The 26,745-nt window shown below is 40.2% G+C and overlaps 1 protein-coding gene and 1 long non-coding RNA gene across 9 annotated transcripts in view; one reads left to right on the top strand and one right to left on the bottom strand.

The window, feature by feature from the left end:
• The window catches only part of DISC1 (DISC1 scaffold protein), a 148,239-nt gene that overhangs the window by 107,461 nt on the left and 14,033 nt on the right, over nt 1-26,745 (top strand). For all 7 annotated transcript variants that reach the window (XM_083433897.1, XM_083433898.1, XM_083433892.1 and 4 more), the window contains 2 exons: nt 2,360-2,420; nt 15,037-15,307. In XM_083433897.1, coding sequence (XP_083290023.1) covers nt 2,360-2,420; nt 15,037-15,307 — 332 coding nt within the window. The remainder of the gene's footprint in view (nt 1-2,359; nt 2,421-15,036; nt 15,308-26,745) is intronic.
• Nucleotides 15,314-26,344, bottom strand: LOC310674588. 2 transcript variants are annotated; one of them, XR_014509659.1, is made up of 4 exons: nt 26,321-26,344; nt 24,541-24,636; nt 21,534-21,598; nt 15,314-19,978 (listed from the first exon to the last, which is right to left on the bottom strand). It is a non-coding gene; the product is annotated as an uncharacterized lncRNA (long non-coding RNA). The 2 variants fall into 2 exon arrangements; XR_014509660.1 differs by lacking the exon at nt 26,321-26,344 and adding an exon at nt 25,249-25,708.

The raw sequence follows: 26,745 nt of genomic DNA, 5'->3' as shown, positions 1-26,745 counted from the left end.
CCCCTCCAATTATTAATCTCTATTGACGTTTTATGTCAGGGGGGAAGAGAGAAAACCTGAGTCGGAATGTGTCATGTTCCAAGGCCATGTAAAGATGGGAACGGGTTGAAGAGCGCTAAAAGTGGGAGCATCAAAGCTTCCTATTAGGAAAGAACTTATCACATGTTTAAGTGAAAGTGTTTGCAACTGACACATCACTAGAGGTTGGCAAATTGGTTTTTACTTTTGTTCTAGAATGTGCTGTGATTCAAGGATGTGATTATATTCTTGCCATCTCTCTGTAGGTTCATAGCCCGGTGCTGAGCTGTGGAGGATTAGAAGAATTAAGGGAAATGCCTGCCTCAGGTGTAAAGGCAGTACACAAGTTGGCTGTGTGACCAAGTCTTGGGGTTGTGCCCCTTCCACACCTTGTAGAGAATCTTGAATGTTAACTAGGGTCGTTTGTGTAAATGCCATGAAAAGTGGGTGGAGGTACATCATAAGGGAAGCCAGCTCATATTAATGTGTGAATGGTGAGGGTGTGTACATGCCGCACTCTTGGCCTGTGTGTGAATCGGTCTACAGTCCTGTTTTCAGAAATTTTAATACCAGGAGGTATTTGAGGTCTAGTGGAGGGAATGTCAGAATTGTAACTTGGACAGCTAGGGTGAAATTTTGGCGCTCTCTCTTCATATGAGGAGGTGGTACCGTATGTGCATTGTAGAACTGGTTTATTTCCTCTGCGTATTACTTTTTAATTGAAATTGACTTTAAAAAGCACACTGATCTTCAGAGCAAGAGAGATGGAGACTGATTTTTAAATGTGAACAAATACAACTCTTCTGCCAATGTATTTTTAGTTCTTCTATCTCATAGGGGTAGTTGAATTTCTTCTTTTACTGTTAAATTTGAACTTGAGATGGGATTCCATTGAAATATCATGTGAGTCAAAGTACAAAGATAGCGCAGAAGGGAAGTTAGTACAGAAGAGGCTTATCTAGTAGGATGGGGCCATTACACTAGCCTCCCAGTGGGTGGGTTGGTTACTGGGTGCGAGAAGGGAAGGGAAGGGTTGAGTGGATGAGGAGGTCAGCATGGTTCACTCCTTCTGGAGCACCAGCCTCCCCTTCTGCTACTGTGTAATTATTGCAATATTTACTTTTCTACTTTTCATCTCCCTCCCACTTCCCTCTATAACAATTCCGCCTACAGCCACGTGTATGCATACCTGCAACTAAGGTAACAAGCATCTGATGAAGTGGGCTATAGCTCCATAATAATGTTACAACAGCCGGGTGCCTGTCCCCCTCTCTGCTGAGCAGTGGCAAGAGCCCATGGGGTCCCAGGCACACACACACAGGGTCTGTGTCCCTTTGGAGAATGGAAGATCCAGTGGAGACTGTCGTGCTTTAAGAAATAGGGTTTATTCACCTATTTACACCTTCGGTCTGCATGTAGGGAGTCCAGATCTTATAGCATAGGCATTCCAAGAGGCAGCACTGTAAGCTGCCTGCAGCCAGCCTCTCGCAAGATAGATCTCTCCCCCTTCTTCCAACTTATTCTTCCCAGAAACCCCTTTTCCTGTCCCCTCAAACATACACCCCATCACATTGGTAACATCTCACTTCCCAATGGCCCATCAACACCTTTTGTCATGTGAACTGGTTTGCTGTTCACCCAGCCAGGCTGGTTTGCATAAGCCAGTCCAGGAATTCCCTGTCCGGCACAGTTCTGCAGTTTGTGCTTTAATCCATATCCTGATTAATAAAAATCCTAGTATTTATTCATTCCTAGGGTTTAGGGGGGGACCCCCCGATCTATAACAATAAATTTCTTCATCTTTAAAGTGCCACAAGACTTGTGTTATTTTTGCTGCAAAACATGAATATGGCTACTTCTCTAGTTTATATAACAAATTCTCAGATGCTAAGGGATGTTATGCAGATAAATAAAATCTCTGGAGTGTTTTAGTTCTAATAAAGATTGTGATAGCCTGGGCTACTGAAGTAGGTTTCATCCTATTTGAAAGATAACACTCAGTAGATGGGCCATCCTAGTAGATAAGCCAAGATGTTTCTTCACTTTTAAATGCTTGAGTACTTCTCTCTGTGAACAGTACCTTTCTCTTTCACTTCTGTTTCACCCATAGTGTTCAGCAGCTGGCTGTTTTTTTTATTTATGAGCTTTATTAAGTAAAATAGATTTGTTTAATTTTAGATTCATGGTTGTAGTCTGAAATTCAAAAGGAAGAAAGCCCAATTAAACTTTTGCTTTTCTATGATGCAAAAATAAGCAGAATTGTCTCTTCAAAATAATTGTTATAAGATACTGGGTCCCCCCCCCCCCCCTAAATGACACAAACTTTGATTTTGTCTTATAGAGAAGAAGTTGAAGGAAGATATTCTCAGGTACATGGAAGTGCTGGAGGAAAAACTGCAAAGGTAAAGGAAGGATGGGATCTTTAAAATATTTAGAAAACATATCATTTTTAATTTGTTACTTTATGCTGTACAATATCTCTGATGACTGTTCTGTCTACTCCCCTAGTCCCACCACTATAATTCAAAGGACTGGTTTGGACTTTAGAAGGCTTTTTGGGATAACATGTCTAATTATTGTAACCTTGTTTAGTTAATGGTCTCTTTTTAAAATATGAGAAATATGAAACTTTGTTTTCAAAAAATGGGTTGAAAGGTCAAAAGTCTCAAGACATTTCAGTGTCTAAAAAATGTGAGGCCAGTCTCAGTGGAGGGATTTTTTTATATATTTCTAAAAATATTTTTATGCTGCTGTTCATTAAAAAAAAACAACAGAGAGGTTTACAACAGTAATGCAGAAACAATCAATTAAAATCATATATTTTGGCTGGCTTATATGGAAACCACAAACCCTTTCTCTGTGAAGTAAAGATTGTGTACTATGCACCTAAAATGGTAGCCTTGTGAAATGAGTCTGGACTTGTGAGCTTGCCCTTCCTATCAGAAGCTTAAAGAGTACTGCAAGCCAACCAGCTGGTCTTGCTCTCTACTCTTCTACTTTTTCCCTTTTGTCTGCTTTTCTTCAGTTTTCACTGTACATTAATTTACATCAGGGAGGCTTGAGGATTGTTTTAATTATTCAGAAATGTGGACTATGTCACAGGTAGAATGGGACTTCAGGGCTGCAAGGCATTTCCCACACATGACCAGAGAAGCAAATGTAGATTGCTTCAGTGCTGAGGTGAAATGAGAGGGGGGCGGGGAACTGTGTGGAAATTGTTCTGATTCATAGCATCCAGGAGGCAGAGACAGCAAGCTTCTGGAGTTGGTGAATCTCCATTTGAGGCCACACCAAAACATCCTGGTCAGCTTGAGTGACAATATGCTGGTTAAGAAAAGGTATAGGCACGAGGGAACACTTTTGGTTCACAGCACCAGTCTACATACATGTGCATTTCACTCTTCTGGCACTGATGATAATAATAATAATAATAATAATAATAATAATAATAATAATAATAATAAATAATAATAATTTATTATTTATACCCCGCCCATCTGGCTGGGTTTCCCCAGCCACTCTGGGTGGCTTCCAAAAGAATATTAAAATACTGTGATACATCAAACATTAAAAGCTTCCCTAAACAGGGCTGCCTTCAGATGCAGCCTTTGCCTTTAAATAGTGCATTTGCCTGTCCATCTACATTGATAAGGCCTGTGGCAGGGGGTGGAGCTGGGCATGCCATCTGATGCTGCCTGTTTTCCCCTTTAAGACAGCGTCAGGCTTGATGTGGAAGGGCTCTCCTTCCAATGTCACACTAGCAGAAGGTTGAAAAATGCCTGCTCTATTCTTTGTGAATGAGTATCCACATAACATCCGGTGGCAGAAAATCCTCCTATTGATCTTGCACATGGCATATTTCAGATAAACTTAGCCATGGCTCATTGGTTGTATCATATCATTAAGTAATTCCCTGTTGGATTATGAAGAACTTTGGAGATCATGAAGAATTCTCGTCTTTTTATTCCAGATCCAAAAATAGAAAGCAAGAAAACAATGTCATTGTTATGTTAATCCTTATTCAGAACATTTGCTTATTCCCCCCTCCTGAGCCGCTGCTGAGATTAATGTTTAATCTTCCAGCTTTGAAGAGCTCTGGTGTTTCCCTCAAGGCTTTGGTTGCCTCTTAAAAGGCTTATCGCTTGGTGTTGTGTTAGTCTTATAACAGGATAATCTAAGTATTTATGATTTCTAAAAAGTTCTTCAGATGCTACACTATATGGTTTCGAAGGGCCTAGACTCTGTAATGGAACATGTGTCTTTATAGGAAGGTCACCATGCAAGTCCTGACCCTCCCATCACCCTCATCCAGCAAAGCGGTGGTCAGGGATGATGGGAGTTGTAAACCAGCAGCATTTGGAAGGCAGCAGGTTCCCTAATATTGATCTATGTTTAGTAGCATGGTGTCCTGTCATCTAAATCACACTGAGGGTCATCTAGTCCACCCTCTAGAAATGCAGGAATCTCAACTAGATTGTACGTGAGAGATGACCTCTTTCCTCTTCAATTTCCTCCTGGTTTTGGGAAACAGTGGTGCAGGAGAGGGTGGGGAAGTACCTAGCCCTTCACTTGCCTGACCGGCCTCTTCTGTCAAGCCATCCTATGCTCTATCCTCCAGTTCTTAAGCTTTCCCTGCATCTGACTCTTGCTTCCTGGTTGTACAGGTCCCCACAAATCACTGGGCCCCTTTCCCGAGTCAAACTCCAGTACCCGTCAGTGTCTTCCCAGTCCCTTACACCACTCCATTTTAATTGTTGCAAGACGAATTAAATGCTACCCTCAATAACATTTAGGACAGGGAGGTGTAAATTCAAAGATGATGATGATGATAATTAATAATAGTTGCGTCCAAGCCATTCCTAACTCGAAGACAGCAACAAGAATATTACATACCACAGAGAGATCAGTATCCACTCTATATTCTGTAATAGCATTCTATTATATCTCACAGGCCACATGGTGATTCGTCCAAAATCCCTTATCACAGTTGCCTCAGGCTCCAAACTACTTTTTTATTTGTGTCAGTCACCATAAATATCACTTCTTTTTTTGAGCTGAAGAATTTAATGTGATTACGCTGTACTCCAAATCTCAAAGAGAGAAAGCAGGCAGAGGAGGGAGCGGGGCACATTTAGTCGCTCTTCTTAATTCCCAGATAGAAATCTTACAATTATTTAGGGGGATGCCATTCTTTGAAGGATGATAACTATTGACAACGCACAAAGGAGCCTTACTTGTTTATTCTGTTTTAGAATTTGGAAAGTGGGAGTATAAATGAATACGGGGTTTAATACGCTCCAACGCTGTGATATACATTTGCATTGCTGCTAAAGACTGACAGTGATACAGTACCCTGGAGCTTTGAAAATGAATACCACCCCCACCCCCCCTTTAACTGATACCTCACTATTTGTCTTCATTATTTCTAGTCAACTTCATCTTTGTTTAATTTAACAAGTGCACTTGTCAGTTCATGAGCATGTGGCAACAGTGCTGAATTTTGAAACAAGATGGTGTGTGTAAGGCATAAGGGGTGTAATTTTTTTCAAGAGAGCTTACATTCAGATTTATGAAATGAGCACTCATTTCGGTTACATGGTATCTTTTACTTAATCTTGTATTTCTCTAAATGATTAAAGGGGCCATGGCTAAATGGTTGAGCAGTTGAAACTTACGAGACGTCACATTTGACAGTCCGACATCCCTTGTTAATGGTTCCTAGGTAGCGGAATCAGAAGAGACATCTGCCTTAGCCCCAAGAGAACTCTGTTAGAGTTGACAGTAGTGGGCCATTGAAATAGCCAGCATATGGTGGTTCCCTGTATTACTTGGATTCTTTAAGGAGCCACAGTTAATTTAATTAGTTTGAAATAAATCTGATTAACCCAGGAGACCCCCAGTTTGGCTACCCTCCTTTTTTGCAAGCAGTTTCTGCAACTCTTTGTCTCTTTTGAACTACATGGAACATTACCAGCAAAGATTGCAGTGTGCCTTATTCACCAGTAAGGCCCAATTTTGTTCCCAATTTTGTTCTTACATGAATAGTTCTTTTTTCATGCATTCCTTTTCTGTGGAAGAGCACCCTATTTTGGGAACTGTACCCAGGCCCCCAACCAGCTTTGTCTGTTCTTGACATCTATGGTGATTTTTGCAAGAGGTTGCTGTTTGGGTATGCCACTTACGTCACACATAGTACATGTGGTTAATCATCCCAGTCAGTTCAGGTAATGGAATGAGTATAAAACTCTATCATGGCAAGCCTGGATATCATATTCCTGGAAAAACATGCTGCTGGTGGTGAACGAGGCAGCAGAAGTGGGACTACTAGGGCCAGACTGCCAGGTGCAGTTCTGGGGTCCTCACCTCCAACTCCCTTTGTGTCCACCATCTTTCATTCCCCAGAGTGGCTCCAACCTGACATGGGCCCAGAAGTGCTCTGAGAACCAAAGGTGTGGACTCTTCAGATGTTGTGGGGGCTGCCACTACCTGATAAGGAGGAAGGGATTGACTGAGCAGATGGTGGAGAAGAGGCCCATCCTTTTTCTAACCTTTCTTCAAAACCTTTTTTAGAAGACAATAAGCAAACTGGAGGCAGTACACTGACAACATGCATGAGAAAGTAAAGGGTCTGTTACCAACAGGGAACAATTTTTTTTGTTTGGGGTGCAGGGAAAGAAAGAAAAAGGGATCCTCCTAATTCTACCATCCTGAATGTGACATGAGGCTCCCTGAGGGCATCTTGCTCTGGTTTCCTCAAACCTGGGGCCCCCACTGGCCTGCAGAGATCTAGTCTTGGGTGCATCAGGAGCTGACAGAACCTTAGCAGATAGAAGTGGATAGGGCCATCTAATTACCTTTGGCCTCAACATCAAGGACTACCTTTGCCAATAACCTCCATGCTTTTGGAAACTTCTACCAACAATGGGGTAGCTTCAGCCTGGCTGATGCAGTCTTTCAATATTTTTAGGTACTTAGTTTTCATTTGGGAGGTCAGGTGTGACCTTAACCTTTCATTCCGAGGCTACTGGAGGTCCCTGACCTTTGTGCAGAGTTTCAGGTACACAGGTTAATTGAAGGACAGGCTAGACTGAACTTGAGAGTCTTCCAGACATTGTGAGATCTACAACAACCTTTTGACACTCTGCTCTTGCCTCTTAGAATGGTAGGCGGATGGGGCCACCTCTCTCTAACTCCTATAGTTACTGCCCAACCCAGAAGACTTTGCAGTGTGGAGCAAAAGACTGCAAGCCTCTTGTTTTGTTTATTAATGAATTTAGTTCTGCCAGTGTTAGAAATTCATGACTACTACGCTGGCATCATTGATTCTTTGAAAAATAAAGAAAGAGCACGGGAAAGCATATCAGAGCTAGAAAATCTATACAGTTTATACATTCTTGGCAATGATACAGGTTTTTTAAAATCAATATAAGAAGTCAGTTTTTTGGAATTTATGAAGTAGCAATGCACAACACCCCAGTTTTTGTTTAACTTTGTATTATTTAAAATTGGCCCAAGGTTAGCTTTATTCAGGCTACTGAGTTGAGCTTTGTTCTTTTTTATCTTTGGTTTTTGATCTCCCAAGAAATACTGATTGCTTAAGACATAGTGCTTTGGAATGTGAATTTATTCTCATTTGTGAAACCCAAGTACAGTGGTACCTCGGTTTAAGAACAGTCCTGTTTATGAATGATTCGGTTTATGAACTCTGCAAAACTGGAAGTAGTGTCCCACTTTGAGAACTTGACCTCGGTCTAATATTGGAATCTGAATGATGGAAGGGCACTGGTGGTGGGAGGCCTCATTAGGGAAAGCGTGCCTCGGTTTAAGAATGGTTTCGGTTTAAGAACGGACTTCCAGAACAGATTAAGTTCGTAAACCGAGGTACCACTGTATGTTTTTTCTCTCTTATGTCATTGCGAAGATTCAAAGTGCTGCAGAGTGGCACCTGACATTTCCCCTTCTTGCATGAGATATACCAAATTTGTAACACATAGTTCTGGGTGAAAGGGCACATTTTTAGGGAATGCAGCAGTATCCAGCAATACACAGGATGCATGAGTGAGGCATGCTGCTGCTGCAAAATGCTGAAGGATAATTTGCACAAAGTTGAAGGGCCAACTGTATACAGCTGCACCCAGTCAAGGAATTGTAGGGTGCCTGGGATTGGTTCCAAGCTAAGGGCTGTTGGAACTGTTTCAGCTATCACTGCATTAACTTTAGCAAATAATATAGCTGCTGGGCAGATAGCTTCGGGACTCCAGGTGTAGCTGGGCTTTGCAGAGTATGAAAAGCCAGGCCGCATCAACACAGCACACTGCAACACTATGCATTGATGGTATTCTGCACACCTTCATCCCAGGAATTCAATGATACATACTTGAACTTTTTGAGCTTGCCAGAGGAACTACAGTCGTGCCTTGGTTCTCGAATGCCTTGGTACTCATATGCTTTGGCTCCCAAAACCCAGAAGTAAGTGTTCCGGTTTTCGAACATTCTTTGGAAGCCGAATGTCAAACGCAGCTTCCGCTTGAGCGCAGGAAGCTCCTGCAGCCAATTGGAAGCCGTGCTTTGGTTTTCGAACGTTTTCGGAAGTTGAATAGACTTCCGGAATGGACTACCTTTGAGAGCCAAGGTATGACTGTATAGCAAAACAAAGTTGTGAAAATGATCTCGTGCTAACCTTCTGTTACAAAAAATCCCATCTCTTACAACCCTGTTGCAAAATTATTTGCTGTACAGTGTTGCTGTACAGTGTTTTGTGGAGAGGGAAAAGAATCCCACACACCAGAAGTAGGAAACTGAATCTGGCAGGCCAGAGCCTTACCTCCCTTACTCTTCATGTGTCAATTTAGAGAGGTGGGCAGGGCTCCCTGACATTATTATAATATCAGGCAATAGCTTCAGAGGGGTTTGCTCTAACTGTTGATTGGTGGTTACACCAAGTCCCTTTGAAGATGCACTTTGGATTCAAACCATGCCTACATAGAATCATAGAATCATAGAGTTGGAAGAGACCACAAGGGCCATCGAGTCCAACCCCCTGCCAAGCAGGAAACACCATCAGAGCACTCCTGACATATGGTTGTCAAGCCTCTGCTTAAAGACCTCCAAAGAAGGAGACTCCACCACACTCCTTGGCAGCAAATTCCACTGTCAAACAGCTCTTACTGTCAGGAAGTTCTTCCTAATGTTTAGGTGGAATCTTCTTTCTTGTAGTTTGGATCCATTGCTCCGTGTCCGCTTCTCTGGAGCAGCAGAAAACAACCTTTCTCCCTCCTCTATGTGACATCCTTTTATATATTTGAACATGGCTATCATATCACCCCTTAGCCTCCTCTTCTCCAGGCTAAACATGCCCAGCTCCCTTAGCCGTTCCTCATAAGGCATTGTTTCCAGGCCTTTGACCATTTTGGTTGCCCTCCTCTGGACACGTTCCAGTTTGTCATCAGCAAGTTTTCTGGAAACAAAAAATGTCCACTTGCAGGTGTAGTTTGAATGCAAACTACACCTGCAAAGGGACTTCAAAGGGACTTACTGTAATCTCCAGTCAGCTAATTGGTGAATGCAGAAAGCCTCTTAGAAGGCACACCAACGGGGAACTCCCCAGTGCAGCCGATCTTAGTGTGGTTCACTTTCAGCTGATTGGTGCCATCAGTGATCCAAAGAACAACTGGGAGCTCACTTTAAGCTCCCATCAGTGTCTTTGTGACTGTGTCCTGATGTCAGGTGTGAGGCACATGGGTGTGGTGTGGGGGGGGGGGGGAAACAGTCCCAAGGGCTAAATTGGGATCCATGCCCTGCCTAGTTAGGCCCACAGGTTAGAGTTTGTCTCACCTGTGCTTTATGCTAATGGAAAACTCTTTCTCACAGTGACTATTCTTATGTAGCCAAAACTGTACGGTCCACAGACAAGAGGGAGAAATCAGCAGATTTGAGAGAGTTCCAAAGTTTCAGAAGCACAACAATGCTTAGCAGCCACAGAACAGTAACTATCTGTGAGGGAGCAGAAAATGGGGTGGGAGAGTTGCATGGAATATCCTGGAAAAGGGCATGATGGGAAAGGGTGGCCAGAACTCCGGACAGGAACATTCCATTCTGCAACATTTTGTTGCAGGTCTTCCTTGTACTTCTTATACTAGATATGGGAGCATTAGAATAGCTCTCTGTGCAACAAATTCTGTATATTATACACCAGATAATATCCCTTTAAAAAGATACAGTGTTTAAAATAAACCAATTAGAAAGTAAGCTCTTACAAGGCTCCTTGCTGCTTTCCTTGTCAATTAGTTAATTTCTTTCCTTTGACAAGTCAGCTCTGCAAGCTTATCTTCATCACCTTAGAAAGAAATCAAAGGAAAAACAATCAGCTACAGCAGTCTGTCATTTTGTGTTTCCCATGGAGATAATTTAACTATAACACAGTGACATTGAACATTGATAGGAAAATGACAGGCCATGATTAAAGTTTTGTCCTAGATGAAATGAATGTCTGGCAGATGAAAAGAATACATAAAACCCCAACCTAATTCCCATCCCTGACTCTTGCTCAAATGCTTTTTTATGACTGTTATTGCCTAGTATTATGTGGTATGTTGTTTTTAATAACCATAATCAAACATCCATTATTGGTTTTCAGCAATAGAAAAATTGTTCCTTCCCCTATATTTTCTCAAACGGCCTTACAGAGTATAAAGAGTGGTTACATAATTTGTACTCTCACATAAAATACAAGGAGTTTGCTCTGCCCTCAAGCAAGATATTGATGTCAGGGTGTGTGTCCCCCTTCTTTTAAGGGAAAGAGAAAGGAATAATTTTGTCATGCTATTTTTAGAGTTCAGTGTAAATTTCACCAATTAGGCATTGTATTCTGTGGGTGCAGATGTAATTGTTTATTCTAGGCTGTGAAACTGAAGATACTAATTGTTGATATGTAAGATTTAGTAAAGGAAGAAGGCATGGTCAGACAACCAATATACATTTTCAAAGCAATATACGTAAACAATTTCTTTTACAATAAAGCATTGTTTTCAAATAGCTTTGTTGAATCCGTGTGCGGATTCTGCTACTTACATGCATGTGAGAGCAACAGATTTTGTTGACATGTTGAAATGGCTCATACTGATCCTAAGTGTGTTGCCCCCATCTGTGCAAAGTGTTTCTCCACTAGTGGTTCCATTCACTTTAATGGAAATGGCAGCTCTGGTCAAGCTTCCTTTTGTTGTTCCCTCCACTGAAGTGTATATGGAGTGAGTGGAGAACCTCCACATAAGCCATGGAGGCACAGAAAGGGACTGCAATATGATGACTGAATGAAACAACTGATGCATCAGCCAAGCACTCCTTGGCATAAAAGCTTTCCTTCTTGTTCTAGAAGAAGAAATGATGTGTACATTTGAGAATGTCTGCTTGTGAATTGGTTCTAAAGTGTGTTATTCTGCAGAAGCAATACTTGTTAATTTCAATGGAGTTGACTCAGTGTGGGCAGCACTTGCACAGCCCTAAATCTGTCCTTGGGTAGTGTGTGTGTGTGTGTGTGTGTGTGTGTGTTCCTTCTCAAGAGTGTTTCTGATTGTAGCCCATTTAATTTCTTACTTCCTATTGCTTCATCACCACCACCATCATCATCATTATTTAATTTGTATGTAGCCTTTCCATAATTAAAACCATACTCAAGGCATGTTAGAACATGCAAATATTTACATAATATTTACCATCTGGGCTGTGATACCACCCTTGAATCTCTGAGGCAAAGGCTCTGGGACATATCACATAGTGATCTCCGATCTCAATCTCATGTTATCTGTGGCCCATTAGCAGTAGGAATTCACTACGGGTTCGAGTTTCAGACACCTGCATATCTTATGATCAAGCTAGGGAACTATTGATTAAACCACTACAGTGGTACCTCGGGTTACATACGCTTCAGGTTACAGACTCTGCTAGCCCAGAAATAATACCTCGGGTTAAGAAGTTTGCTTCAGGATGAGAACAGAAATCATGCTCCGGCGGTGTGGCAGCAGCAGGAGGCCCCATTAGCTAAAGTGGTGCTTCAGGTTAAGAACAGTTTCAGGTTAAGTACAGACCTCTGGAACGAATTAAGTACTTAACCCGAGGTACCACTGTATTGGCAAATCGGCCGGGTCAATCTGAAGCCTACTATATCAAATATCTTCTGGACGACAAGTCCAATGATATCACATTGGCCGTGGCAAAGTTTCTTTCAGTAGTCATACGAATCAAAGATTAACATACCCATGACTAAACAAATAACACTTCGGTCTTCCTTCCCTGGGAGGTTGCCTGTATGAATCTGTATTTAATTCTGAATCCAGGTTATGGGTTGTTGGACCGCAATAAAGATTATTATTAATATAACAAAAGTAGTCAAAAATAATAAATAAATCACATCAAAAAGTACACAACCATAACCAAACGATTTTCATACAAATCATAAGATCTAAAAACAATGATATAAAATAACAGCCCCCAACCCCCCCCCAACAGTACCCCAAACAATACTTCAACCCAAGAGTCTGTTCAGCAGCCTCAGCTTTTGTAGCTGGAGTCGGTCAAGGCCCTGCTCTCCCAGGCAAGGTGGAATAGTCCAGCAATGCTAGGAGCAGCTCTTCCAGGACTCACAGCCAATTGACTTCTATGATAGAAAAAAGCGTAAGCATGCATAGGGCTGGATACTTATCTACTTGTATGATATTAATGACTGTTGACATTTGGGATAGGGAACATGGAAATCAATTATGCAATAGAGAAATGAAAGCTAAATTTTTAAAAAGTTAGATTATGTAAAAGCAAGGTCCATAAAATTTCCTCTTTGGAAAATTTCTAAGTGTCAGAAGATGGCTACTGTAACATGAGCATGCTAGTGTTAAATTCTCAAAGAAAGTAGGAGTTAAATGTTGAATTTACTTTAAGTTCCAGTTATTACACTTTTAGTGTAATCTCTGGCCTTTACTGACCCACAGACTAAAGCAGATTATAGTAACCATAAAACTAGTAACACACAGCTAAAGAGTTGCATTTTGTTTACCAGTTTCATACAATTTTATCAACTAATTTGTCCCAGAAATGCTGAGGCATACCTTCGAAAATCAATATTTAATTGTACAGCCGTTATGAAATACATTTATAACAATAGTATTGTGCAGGGTTTTTTGACTCCCAAAATTAATCTCATTATACTAAAGAATATGCTGGGTTAATCTGTTTCCCCCCACTGCTGTATACTTTCATACCACATATACATATACATTTATATCACAAAGCTTTTTACAAGATGATAAAAGAATCCAATTAAAAGTTCTGACAAGTAAACCATTTTTAAGACGAATGCATGCTGTATAATTTAGATCTAATCATCAAAGCCAATTATGAAGCACAATAAAATGTGTTTTGATGCACTGCTTTTCATTCTAATATAACTTCAATTTTTAAAATTTGAAATATTTAAACTATAAGGAATATTGCAGGACAAATAGATGCTCTGGGAAGAATTTTGCTAAAAGTAAATCATATAATGGAAGAAACCTGTACAATAGATTAGACAGCACCAACATCATGCATAAAAACAGGATTTTCTGTGCATATTTTGCATCCCTATTTGCCGCATGTATGCACCTCTCACACACCTGCTCTTGTGAATTAACTTTCATCAACCAGTGGGATCAGCGTGTCAAATAATAGTGAGCAAAGTTTGATGCAAATAACATTTCACTATTGGAAAAGTTGAATCCCCTTTTAGTTATTAGCCGATTGGCCAAAATAACTAAGCAACTATGCACCATTTTACAAGGGAAGTTTATACAAAAACCTTCCCACAGAAGCCTAAAAAGCTTCCTTGAATTGAATCAGACCATGGGTCTATCTAGCTCAGTGTTATTTTTGCTGACTGGCTGTAGCCTTCCAGGATTTCAGAATGGGGTCAGAGTTAAATATTTAAGTATTGATCAGCTACAATATAGACAACTAATAAGGGACTCTGCTCAATAATGTCCTCATTTCTGTGGTCCCACTGGGATTAAGTCAGCGATTTGGAGATCTCAAGCTGCATACCAACTTTAAATGAAGGGCCTTACAGACTCACAGTAGCGATGCAGTGGTTCTTTTTCTAAACCATAGTTACTCAACACAGGCAAACCCAAAATAGTATCATCTGAATTCTTCTTGGGGACATATGTTTATTTATATCTGCTTCATATCAGAAAAAGAATTGTACTAAAGAATTGAGAATTACTAAGCCATATAATCAGCATATCCCAAAAGAAAATAAAGCTTAAACAAAGTGTTGGATTGAAACATATAATTGTGTTCCTTGGTTTTAAAGCACTTTGTGCTCATCACAGGTTCAATGTGAGGAAATTAAATTATGCTATAAATAGCAAGTTTGGGCTGCAATCTCATGTACTTCTAAGCTTCCCTAATTCCTGAGTCTGCTGTCCAATGACTCCATGGAGCCAGAAATCTATGGTACTTTCACAGACGCAACTGTGCACAAAACTGCCTAATCCTGCAGATACAGTGTGCACAGAGGGACTCCAGTGTGCACATAGAGCTCTATACAAGCAGGGACTGGCCCATGCTTTGCATACATACCCCAAGACTGAAGTGAAAGCCCCTGCTTCTGTGTATCAGTGGACCACCTCCATTGAGTGGGCAGGAAGAAATTGAATTGGGCCATTTTAGACTACTGTGCAGCTTGGTTGGCTACTGTGAATGAATGAGACACAGAATTCTTAAGATAGCTGTAGATTCTGGAGGACAAGCCAGAACCTCCACAACCTAACAAGCAGCAGAGAACATCATCCTATTGCAGGGTCCCCCTTGACATCTATCAGTTACTATTTAAAAAAAAAAAAAAAGAAATTTGCCAAACTGGTTTTTGAGAACTATTATTTTATCTTGGTAAAAATACAAAACAAAACAAGAGATTCCCAAAGCATTACATAAGAGATGAACTCTTGTCTCCGAACAAAGTTCTTATTTTCTTTCTGGCTTTTATTTCAGCTGTGGGAGCCAGCTTCTTGAAAGAGTGTGGGAAGTTGACTTAGAGGCCTGTCAACTGTTGATCCGAGGGTTTCAGCTGAAAGAAGGTGGTTGTTGTGTTTCCGAGGGAGAAGAGAGCCAAACAGATGAAGTGGAGGATACTGCCGATGCCTCTTTGAGCACCAACCGGGAACAATCAAAACACTTTCCAGTTCAAGATTCTAAGTGGAGTACTCTCCAGTGCCCTGTTATCCAAAGCAAACAGCAGAGTACACACTGGGAACTGAAAGAGGTATCATGTTGGTTTTTTGCTGTTTGCTTTTCAGTTTGTTTTCCACTGATGTCATTCTTTTCATTTTTGACAGGAGTTTCACTTGGGCTTAAATGTTAGCAGCTCTGGTAAAAGAGAAATGTATGCTTGGAGTCTGATGATGAAGCCCAAAGGGACTGTGTCGCACATTACCAGTCTCCTGCATAGAAGATCACAGTGCATGGGACAATTCTACTAACCAGTAACCAGTTCCATTTGTTGAGATTTACGAAAGATAGGAAGCAGCTTCAGCGTAGGAGTTAAGAAGTGGTCCTTAGGGCCCAAACTACACATGACAATGATAATTTTTCCTTGAATGAATGTAGAAATAGCCAGCAGAGTCCCCCACACCACTCCTAAGCTGGGATCCTGGGGTGGGAAATATGGAGGCTTGAGCGCTTTGCCTCCACTGCAGTCCTGATTCCCAATTGGAGACCCTGCCCCTGCACTTTGCATGGGGGAGGAAACTTCTCAGTGAAGTGAATGCAAGTCATTTTTGCCCCATGAAAACTGTGGGTGTTGGAGGTCCATTCTCCAACTGCAACAGAAGAGGCGATAAAGCCTCCCTATCTCTTAACCATTATCTGGATTTCACCCCCCAAAACACAGTGCCTATTTCTATAAGAAAAATAGAAGTACAAAAAGAAAGTAGGATGGGCAAAACTGTCTGTTTCAGTTTCTCGCATTCTCATTTTTCCAATCTTAAGTTTAGTTCTCCATACTTCTGCATTAATTTGTGATTTTTTTTTTTTTAAAAGTCATCATGAAAATCCATCAGCATTTCAATGCGTATTTCTCCTAATATAAACAATTTTGCAATGCAATTTAGCCTAAAACAAGTTTGTGATTTTTAATAATCTACACATTTTATGAATACTACTCTCCAGTAGTATTTGTTCACCTTGCTTGACTAGAGATATTCATTTCAAAACTTGGAGAAGTGTGGAAGGCTAGGCTTCAGTTCTCATATTATTTTGAAAAGTACAAATTAGGCAGGTTCACCTAGAACAGGCTTCCTCAACCTCAGCCCTCTAGATGTTTTGAGACTACAATTCCCATCATCCCTGACTACTGATCCTGCTAGCTAGGGATGATGGGAGTTGTAGACATTTGGAGTGCCGAGGTTGAGGAAGCCTGACCTAGAATGTACCTCCTTTATCCTATATTAGTATCAGCACTTTCCCTTTTCTCCACCTTCTTGCCTGTGTTTGTGTGAATATATTAAACCCCACATCTAGTAAATGGAGAAAATGCAGAAAATCATAATGGTCATAAATGAATCTGTTTATGTGCCCTTGACACTCTGATGCATGCATAAGACTTAATTTGAGCCAGGGTTGCTGGTTCTTTATCATGAGAACTACTTCAATCTCCTTTGGCAAGGCACGCCATCTGAGGCCTAAACATTAGTCCTCAGTCATGCAGGCTGCGGCGGCTGCGCCGGGGGGGGGGGAATCTGACCTTGCAGTTCTGTGATGGGAGAGAATCGTGAAAGGCAGAGCTAAAATGTCTAATACCACTGAACAAAACAGAGCTCAGAAAGTCCTTCATCTAGCAAGCCTTCTGTGACACCGCAACCCCCTAATAACCAAAGGCAGAAAACATTGTCAGTGTGAAAGACAGCACAAAATAAGCAATGGTGGCTACAGCAAGAGGCTCAAGGAGCGCGAGGTTCTCATTGCCTATAGTTCCTAACCTTCAAAAAAGCAGGCGAGGGAAGAAAGCTAATATACCTGATTCCAGTGCCAAGCACAGAAGATTGTGACCACTTTCTCAGTGCTGAATAGAATAATTCTCATGAAGTACATCTTTCTCATTAATCTTTCCACTCCATGAAATGGAAGTCCCAAAGCAGTCCATCATCCCTGGCTGTGGGGAACATGCTTTCTTTGTATTTGGTCATGCACCACTTAATATTTCTTTGCAGCCACACTCTCCTTCCAAAGATGGATTCTGTGGAGCTGCAGCATTTCATTTTATGGTGTCTCATGAAGCTAGAGGCCATACATAACCTGTATTCTACTGGGGAACATTTGTGTGCCCTGATAGTATGAGTCCTCTAAGAAGTACCACTTCCTTCAAGCTATAGTCTGAATCTATATTATGCTTCATCTCCTAGTAAAGTGGACCTCAACTTACTTTTTCTGCCCAGCAACAGTTCCTTGAATGACACTAAAAGCTCAGGGAGGCCTGAAACATGTTCCAGGTACTAGTTAATACTGTTTTGTTCCACAGTCCTTTGTGGTTTGTTAGTATCAAACAGAGAGGGAATGATAACCCAGGACAGTTGAAATTGCCTATTTATCTGTGGAAGTATGTGGTGGAGTCAGGGAGACTGATTTCAGCATTCTAGATTCTGCCTGCCTTTGCAGTAGCTGTTAGCTCCACGGGCAAAAAACATGCACCCGTGTATGATGCATTATCATTAATGGCATCTGAGAGGCAAATATTTAGAATCAGATTTACAAATCACTGTGGAAACCGATGATCACAATCTTATCTATCTGATTTGATTCTGTGAGGATTCTGCAGTGTCTTTGTATATTGATAAGAATGGGTAGGAGCGAAAAGGAAACTTCCTCTGTTTTGAGCCTATAGGGTTTATTAGGTTGATATCCAATGATGCACATCGGCACTTTTGCTTTCTCTTTCCCCTTCCAGCCTTCTGTGCTCCGGCAGTGGCATGCAAAAATTTGTTAAGGAAGATATTGGGAACTGATTAACATTACATCAAGTGATAGAAGTTAGCTGTTCTTTAATTTAGTACTTTAATTATACTTCCAATGACTACTTAATATCCTTTCAATTTCCAGATGTTTACTTCATTACCTGGACCAAACATTGTAAACTGGAATCTATTTTCAGGGAAGACAGTTTTAATTGAGGTTTTCTCATGTAAAATTAGTTTTCCTTCTAGCTTTGATTAAAATTTAATCTTCCTTTCTCAGAGAAGATTGATCACGAAAAGAAACATGTTCTACTTTATATATAATTTGATGATGGATCTAATATATTGTACAAGCCAATTCCTATTGTTCCTAGTTCTTTTAGGATATTGGCTGTTACATTTATATTAATTTATTGTCTTTATATGCCACCTAGAATATATTTTATGCCTACTTGGAAAGCTTGTAACTTTCTATTGTGGATGCTGTACTAATGGGTGATATCCAACATTAGTCATACTCAGAGTAGATAAAGATTAATGCATATACCTAAATCCTTGGATTTCAATGGGTCCACTGTGAGCATGGTTTAGTTGCCTATTCACCCAGTTGTTTTAACTTTCTATGGGAATGTAAAAAATTATTGTGTAGCATTTGTCCCATATCAGTCTATTTACTTGCATAGACCATAATCTTTTTAGTTTCACTTGTATTGAATGTTCAGTATTACTCATATTTCTATTCCATTTTCCCCTAGCTTATCTAAAACATAATTACATTTATACGTAATGCAGCCTGTAAAAAAGAAATACACAGAGAATGAAAAACAAAAAGCAACCAGCAATAAACCCCACAAACTGCCCATTGGTGGTGGCGATGACAGTGGCAACAATTACATGCCTCCATCGCAAGCTCTCCTGTACAAAATCAAATACTCAGCTAGTAATCCTCGCTTGTGATACTAGGAATAATAATGAACTTACTTTCCAACTCTATGTAGTAGTATCATCTTAATGCCTCCGCACTTTGTGAGAATAATTTTAAGGCAGGCCTGTGGAACAACCCGATTCTACATGCACATTAATCCAATACTAGGACTATTCCTTTTATTTTCTCCTTATATGTCCTTTACTGATTTCATAATTATACAATCAAAATGCCTTTATGGCAGTATATTTATATATTATTTATTTGTGGCATTGTTCCCACAATGATTTCCTTGCTTTGATTATGGTTTTGACCATTAAATTCTTGCTTCTTGCTAATGTACAAAAAACACACAACACACTATCATATTTGTTATGAAGATAAATAAATAAATAAAATCCCTTTAAAAATAAACACCAGCAACCACCGTCCCACCTTTTCCAGACTGCATGCATTTTGAAAGGAAAACCCACAGTTTATACCTGAGGGACCCTGCCATAACTAATTCAGTATTATATTTTGTACTAAGGAATCTGTTTCTGAGTACAAAATGTCTCGTATAGATGACATTTAGTTGCTGCTAACATTTTCCCGAGTCCATGATTAATATCCTAAATATATTCAGTATAATTAACTATCCCTGTTGTAAAAACCCTTGATATTCTGCTTGGTTCTTTTCAGTGCAGTGCTATAAGCAGATGTTTCCAGGAATCTGCACAAGAACTTTGTGATTTCGTGGCCATAAAATATTCATGTTTTGTCTAAATATTTTACAGCCTGGTGAGAAATGTTTTGACTCCTTACCATCCTCACCCTGCCTCTAGCAATGCAGTAATGCAGTACATGAAATACCTGAGAAATGAGGAGGAATGTGCCCATTTTGATAGCCATAAAGGGCATGTGCAACGGATTATGAGGAAATGACTGCATAAACCACGACAATGTAAAGTTGACCTCCTGCCGTTATTTTGCACGTAAATATTTTTAAAAGGCACTTTCCATGGAACCTGCGGTGGAACAGAGGAAATCCTTAGAATACATCTGTCCCTGGATAGAAAACCTAGAGAAAAGGCAGAGAAGGAATATTAGGTATATCATTCACACATAATGCTAAGCCAAACTAGGGATGCAATCAGAACCGCTTTGCTATTCCCAGGTCCTTCTAGCTCAGCATGACATGGCAGCTAAGTCAAGCTTAGCATGTCATCCAAATATGAGGCTGTGCTCAACCTCTCTTCTCCTAAACCATGACCTGCAGCCAAGGTTTGTTGTTGAAGAGTGTTATGCAGTGGCTGCCCCACTGCCCTACTGTTGCCACTTTGCTTGAGTCTGGTGGGATAAAATGGACAAAACTGGAGAAATGTGTGCCAATTGGTATGACGTCGTAATTTGCCTGAGACGTTCCTCTTCCCAATTTAACTCCAGCCCTGTATTATGGCAAAAACCTTTGGCTGGATGTACAACTTACTGAGCATCCAATTCCAAATATCAGTGTGTTTTAGCACTGGGAGGAAGAAGTCTTGTAGCCCCTCCATTTTCTTTGTGTATAGGATATTCTTACATTTATAGATGTTCTATGAGATTTTACTTTCAATTTGTCAATATTTCCATAGCACTCTGTTACTATGTGGGGTTTTCCCATTGTGAATTTTGGATTTCACAATGAGGCATGATGCTGCATAGTGTTGGCTTATAGTCTTGTACCACCTTTATTCCAATACCTCTGAGTCTTAACCTACTTGGAAAACTGCTTCTTAATTGTAATCTACTCCTTATAATTTAAGCAATTTACACAACAGCAGTCCATCTGGTGCCAAACAGTCTGTCCACAGTATCTGAGTGACGTTTCCACCTGCTTAGTGGAGTTTTTTTGGGTTTTTTGCTGCCCTGTCAGATTGTCTTTTTAATTTTCATGTTACTGTACTAAAAAAAAAGTTCACATTTCTTACAGTCTAACACATATTTTATTAAAATGATTCTAACAACTGAATGAAGTAAGCCACATGCCACAGAAGAATCAGCACTTCATTAGCTGGCTTTTTTAGGGCAGAATGGTGGAAATGCATTTTCAGTTCCTGAAACATGGGCTCAAGCAGGCCTGGCGTCTCTTAAAGGCTTTGACATGACTGCCATTCCTTCTTCAAAGAAAACTGCATTGCATATTGCAATGCTTAGTGGCTATTAGCTAGTTGTAGTGCTTTTGTCAGCAGACTATGGCACATTCCTGTAGATTAAAATAGCCCTTAGTCCAGGGACTTGATACACAGAGTATAAAGGGCAAAGCATTTAAAAAATCCCTGCACTTTTATTTTTACTTTAATTAAATTTCATATTTATAGCACACCAAATAATTGGTGCTACATTTATTGCTTGCTTAAATGTCAACATTGAGCATTAGTGAAGGTCAGTATCTAAATATGATTTCAATACCCGTAATCCTGTATTGTAGAGGGATTTGGTAAGAAGGCACTTGACTTGCATTGCAGTACACTGAGAACCACTGGAAAGCTAGACTGCTCTCAAAGTTACATCACAGATAGACTGCTATTATTACCACTTTTTCTTACTACACTGAGAGCCTGCTGGATGTCAGGCACCACCATCACAAACTGTACCTTTTTGACTTTATCATTGGGATGCATTTAATTTCTCTTTTCTTGATTTACTTCTGCCATGTGTGCTAAAAATAAACACAGGAAAGGAAAAGGGGATTGGAAACTTTCAGTACTTTAAGCTGTCTGGAATATAACTATTTCTGCTACTTACAAGCTGGAGTTTTTGCACTGGTCTAGGTTTCTTTTTTCTAATTTAGTCTAATTGAAATGCCTAGGAATCATATTCTAAATTCTGGGCCTCATATTTGTAAAAGCAGGGTCAACTGCTTTCATGAGCAGCAGCACATCTCTGCATGATGAAAGGAATCAGTAGGATTAACCCTTAAACAAACTTGTGGTTCATGGAAGTCTTCTGGCCCATTTCCACTTCATTCCCATCTTCTCAGTGTTTTAGCATACAGCTATGAGGTTCATGAAACACTGCTAGAAATGCAGGAAAGTTTTCTTTCAAGACATCCCCAGACAAGCATTATTAGGAAACCAACCAAACAGACAAAATGCAGCCTGTTGTGGCCTTGCATTCATTTGGAATAGCTCTGTTGTCTTATATAGCCCAAATTCCATTTTAGGAATTGGCAAAGGCTGTAACCCAGTCTATCAGAATTGGAATGAGGGTTTGTGTGTTGTCTGTCTCTCTGTCTCCCCTTCTGAAATTCCATTTCACATGTTAAATCAGTTTTCACAGCTTAAGTGCATGGCATCATTCCGACCTTGTCTAGCTCAAATTGGCCCAGGAATCTGGAGGTGGAAGCATGACTCTGTTAAGAAAGTGGAGTTCCCTGATTAGCTTTTCACAAATCCTGCCTATTATGGGATGGATGGATATTGCTTGTCCAATTCTGAAAGCCATAGGTTCTTAAAAAGAGGAGTGTTTGGGAATCTTACTCTTCTGTTCTTACATTTGTTGGTCAACATTTGGCTAGGTTGGAGAACTGAGAAGCCTTATATTCAAAGCCATCTAGGAGATTCTGGTGACATCCCTTAATCATACTCCGAGCAAACTCATTGAAATCAATGTACCTCCTTGTGAGCAAGACTGATGTTGGATATCATCTTTTGAAACAGCTTTTAACAAATAATTTTTAGAACCCATATATAAATCTTAAGTCCTCCTTAGTACTATTTTCAAGCCAGGAAAATGAAGTAAGGTGTCTGCCTAAATAATACAATATTTTTTGCTATTTTTACCCTATTTTGACTGCTCCTATAATAAACCACTTCTTTTTCAGAGGAGTTATTAGTTCTTCATCCTTAATTTATGAAGGGGCCTGCCCAAGATATCTTAGTTTTTAAAAAGGCCTGATTGGGGATTTTGTATCTAGGAGTGCCTTTCTCCTTGATAGAACAAACTAGCAGCAGGTGTTGAAAGATAGTCCTTGCTAACATATTTTAAAATATTCTGTGCCTTGAAAATGGGAGGCAGGGGTTGTGGCAGTTGCTCTGTGCAGATGCACCGGGGAATTTAAATATAATTTTACAGAGGTAGAAAAGAGGGTTAAAAATCCTGGAAAAAATCCCATGTGATATGATGGGTTGAGGATATTACCATAGTGCCAAGGTGGATGGATCCCTCCCAACTATGCAATTCTATGAAGTAAGATAGTCCAACTGCCCACCCCCAGAACTGATGCCTACCCACCTATCCCTGCTTGTTTTGTACTCTTTACCTCATCTCCTCAGCTTCTTCTCTTTCGGCTTCCCTAGAGCCAGTGCAGGATTGTGACATTAACTTTACTTAAAGGGATAAAATGCTATGCTAACTACATCACTGCTGCCAAACCGTGATATTGATCCTTGTTGGCCTGGTTCTCAAACTCTTTTCTCTGGGCCATACTTTCAGAATAAAAAATTGCTCACACCACACTCAATTTTTAATTGATAAGAAATACATTGGGAAACAGAAAGAAACAACTCCCAGTGTTGCTGCCGGAAGTGACATATAGAAACTTCAGATGGGAATCAGATTTTAATATGATTTTTTTTCTTTGAGTGCCTTCTTTGTCCCAATGACAGTAATACTGGGTGAATGGTGCAAGTTGGTATTTCTTAATTGGTTTTGTTGTGTCCCCATTTTGGTTACGTGTGTGATACCCCTTTGGAACAGGGCGACATACATTGCTTTCAACAAGATGTTTTCATAAACAAAGAGATTAGATTTTACAGACTTCAGCCATAGCTTTCTCTTATTCCTGCATTGTCCCACTGACGTTGAGATTAATTTGGAGTAAGTGGTTTGAAAAGATTAGCTTAGACCTCAAATAGGTCTGAAAGAAGGAAGTAGACTGAGAAAAATAAGTGAGGCATATTCTGTTGTATGCATTGGATTGTTAGATGATAAACCCAAGAATCATACAGATTTGCAATGGCATTTTTTTGCATATTGAGATTCACCAGATGTAGGATGATTAAGGTTGATCTGGAGATCAGTGTATGTGTGCAATATTTTACTTCCACAGTAGCATGCATTTCTCATGCTAGATCAAAATATCCACCCTATCTGCAGCGGTTGTTGAAATTAGTGGTGTTTGCCAGTATGTCTCTTTATTGGTTTTGCTAAATTGCTTTTATTTTTGTACATTTGAATGTGCCACAAAGCCACCTTGAGTCATGGAGGGGCAGGTGAAAACAAAAAATAAATTTTGTGCACAGGTTGCTTAAATCCCCTTGACTTCAGTGTGAATGAACATGGACCTTGTTACCTAAATTCACAAATGCTAAAAAACCCATACCGAGTTAGTAGTTTGCCCATCAGGATAATATTAATTTCACTGATTCTTGGGAGACACAGGAGTGTCAATATGAAATAACTCTTTCATTGAGCAATACAAATTTTAGCTGACTGGCAGAATATAAATTCACAACTTCCCCATTACCCAATCTGATCGCCTACCCATGTGAACAGTGGCTCATTCACGTACAACATGGAAAAATATAATAGGGCAGAAACACTTTTAAGGTAAGGGTTTTTCAATTGTGTCAGAAAGTGAATAGAAGAGAAACAGTGTACCTTGCTTCCGCGATGACATAAATGTGCTCATGAAGCCTGCTGAAACTCTAGGGAGTTGTCGCCACAGTCCCATAAGCAGCAAGATAATAGAAACACCTGTTATTGGAAAAGAATGATAACAACAGTTTGTGGATGGTGTCCAGCTATCTGCCACTGGCAGTTGCCAAGGGAGCAGGGTGGCGCAAGGTAACAGGGGAGGTAACATATGGTCTCCGAGACAAAAAAAAAAATCAAACCTGCCCAGCAAAACTGGTACCCATCTGTGGTGCTCACAGAAAACAGCAGGACAGCTCAGGAGCCTAAAGGGACCTATCATGTCACTATACCACAAAACAAATCAGACTGTCAAACAGCGGTACATGCAGCGCTGAACTAAGAGTCACAAGGATGTTTCAGCAGAGTCAAAGAGAAGGTCACCACTGATATTATGAACTTGCAGAAACGTCCTCATCTATCTAAAGCACTTTTCATAACAAAGCAGAACTTCTTAAGGTTAAATCTGAACCACAATATAGGTTGATGAATTCTTATGCTGGCTAGTCCACTTAATGTATGCTTTATCTGTTACTGGCCACAGATAAAGACAGGATCTGAATGGAAATTTCTTGAATGAACCACTAAAAAAATTCTCCTATTCACAAAATTGTCCTGCTCATTATATATGGTATATGGACAGAATAACTGAATAAATTGGTGACATCAACAAACTTTTTGAAGATCCAAATACACAACGTCGTGACAGACATGCTTTTGTGCTTTGGTTAACATTTTTACTTTGGGCATAGATATATCAGTGAAATAAACGGGGGAGTTTGCAAAGTTTTCTGTACGGAAAACTGTGCTTCTTTGATAAATCAAGCTGTAACATTCCTTAAGGCAAAACATGATGAAGTCTGGAAAGGGGAAAAGGTGGAAATGCTTCCAGTTAAAACTTATTTGAGCCTCGTATTTAAAGCAGAAGTTCCTTAAACCTCAGTTGTGATTCATCCAAGAAAGAAATGTGTGGCATAACAGTCCACACATAAACTTGTTCCCTTGCCCTTCCCTGCCTGAACCATTGTTCCTTCTTCCCACCACTCTTGCCAGGAAACCAAGTATTTTGGAAACTTGACATTTGCACCAAAATTTTAGTACTTTGGAGCAGGGTGTTTGATTACCTGCATCTAGTTTGAGCACAACAACAACAACAACAACAACAAAGAATTCAAGTACCCATAAAAATATGGGTAGGCCTTTGCAACTGAGAAGCTGCTTTGAATAGGCATGCAAGCTGTGTGAGTGTCCCAATATATATTATGCTGATGGCAGAATTACAAATAGTCATTTTAGGAAAATACAGTGGAGATCATTGAGATTGTTTCTCATCAGAGGCAGCATATGCTGCATGTGAAAAAGAAAAAAATGGGAGTGCCCACTTCACAGTGGGAAGCAGAGAGCATCTTGCTGTTGTCACCAGCAAAAATCTCCCAGTGGTTGCCTGCAGTTTATAGTAGAAAGTAGAATACTTTGTCAAACCCAGACCACTGGAAGCTAGACTTCCCATAAAATCAAATTCTCAGCTTTCTCGTGGCAAGCCAGACTCCCCCTTAGCAAGCCGCTTCCAGCTTCCCCAAAATGCTGTCATCACAGAAATATTTTTTTAATGAACTGAACAAGATTGGAACTGCTTCCAGAGCGACAGATAGTTGCTTGCAGCAGTGGGCCAACCTGCCAGCTCCAGCATTGCAGTCTGGTTAATGCATTGAGCTTGGAGGCAAGGGGCCATTCTCTTCTTTCTTACCAGATACACACTCCATGCTTCTCAGTGGCCGCCAAGCAGCATTCCAACCAGGAAGTGTTTAAAATAGTTTCTGTGTCACTGGCAGTGTTTTGCCTGCTTCCATATATGTGTCAGATAAAAATATTAGCAGTGACATTAATAGGCAAGGAAGATGCTGAGAGGCATTTCTCTCCATTTTTTTAAAGTTAAAATGAGCCACTATCCTTTTACTATCACTTTTTTTTTTTATTTAGAGAAAATTGTGAGATTCTGAAATCATGTGAAACAACCACCTTTTTATTAGAGGTGTTACCCGGTTAATTGTACGACTTTTGATTACATCTGTGGAAATTATTAAAGCCAGCTGTTGCTAATCCCTTCCAGATGTTCTGGGCTACAACACCCATCAGCACCAGCCAGCGGCAATGGCTGTAAACAGTCATTCT

This window comes from Podarcis tiliguerta (assembly GCF_965153285.1).
Source record: "Podarcis tiliguerta genome assembly, chromosome: 3".
NCBI classification, from domain to species: domain Eukaryota; kingdom Metazoa; phylum Chordata; class Lepidosauria; order Squamata; family Lacertidae; genus Podarcis; species Podarcis tiliguerta.
Note: the sequence above shows the minus strand (reverse complement) of the source record. Positions and strands in the feature narration are given on the sequence as shown.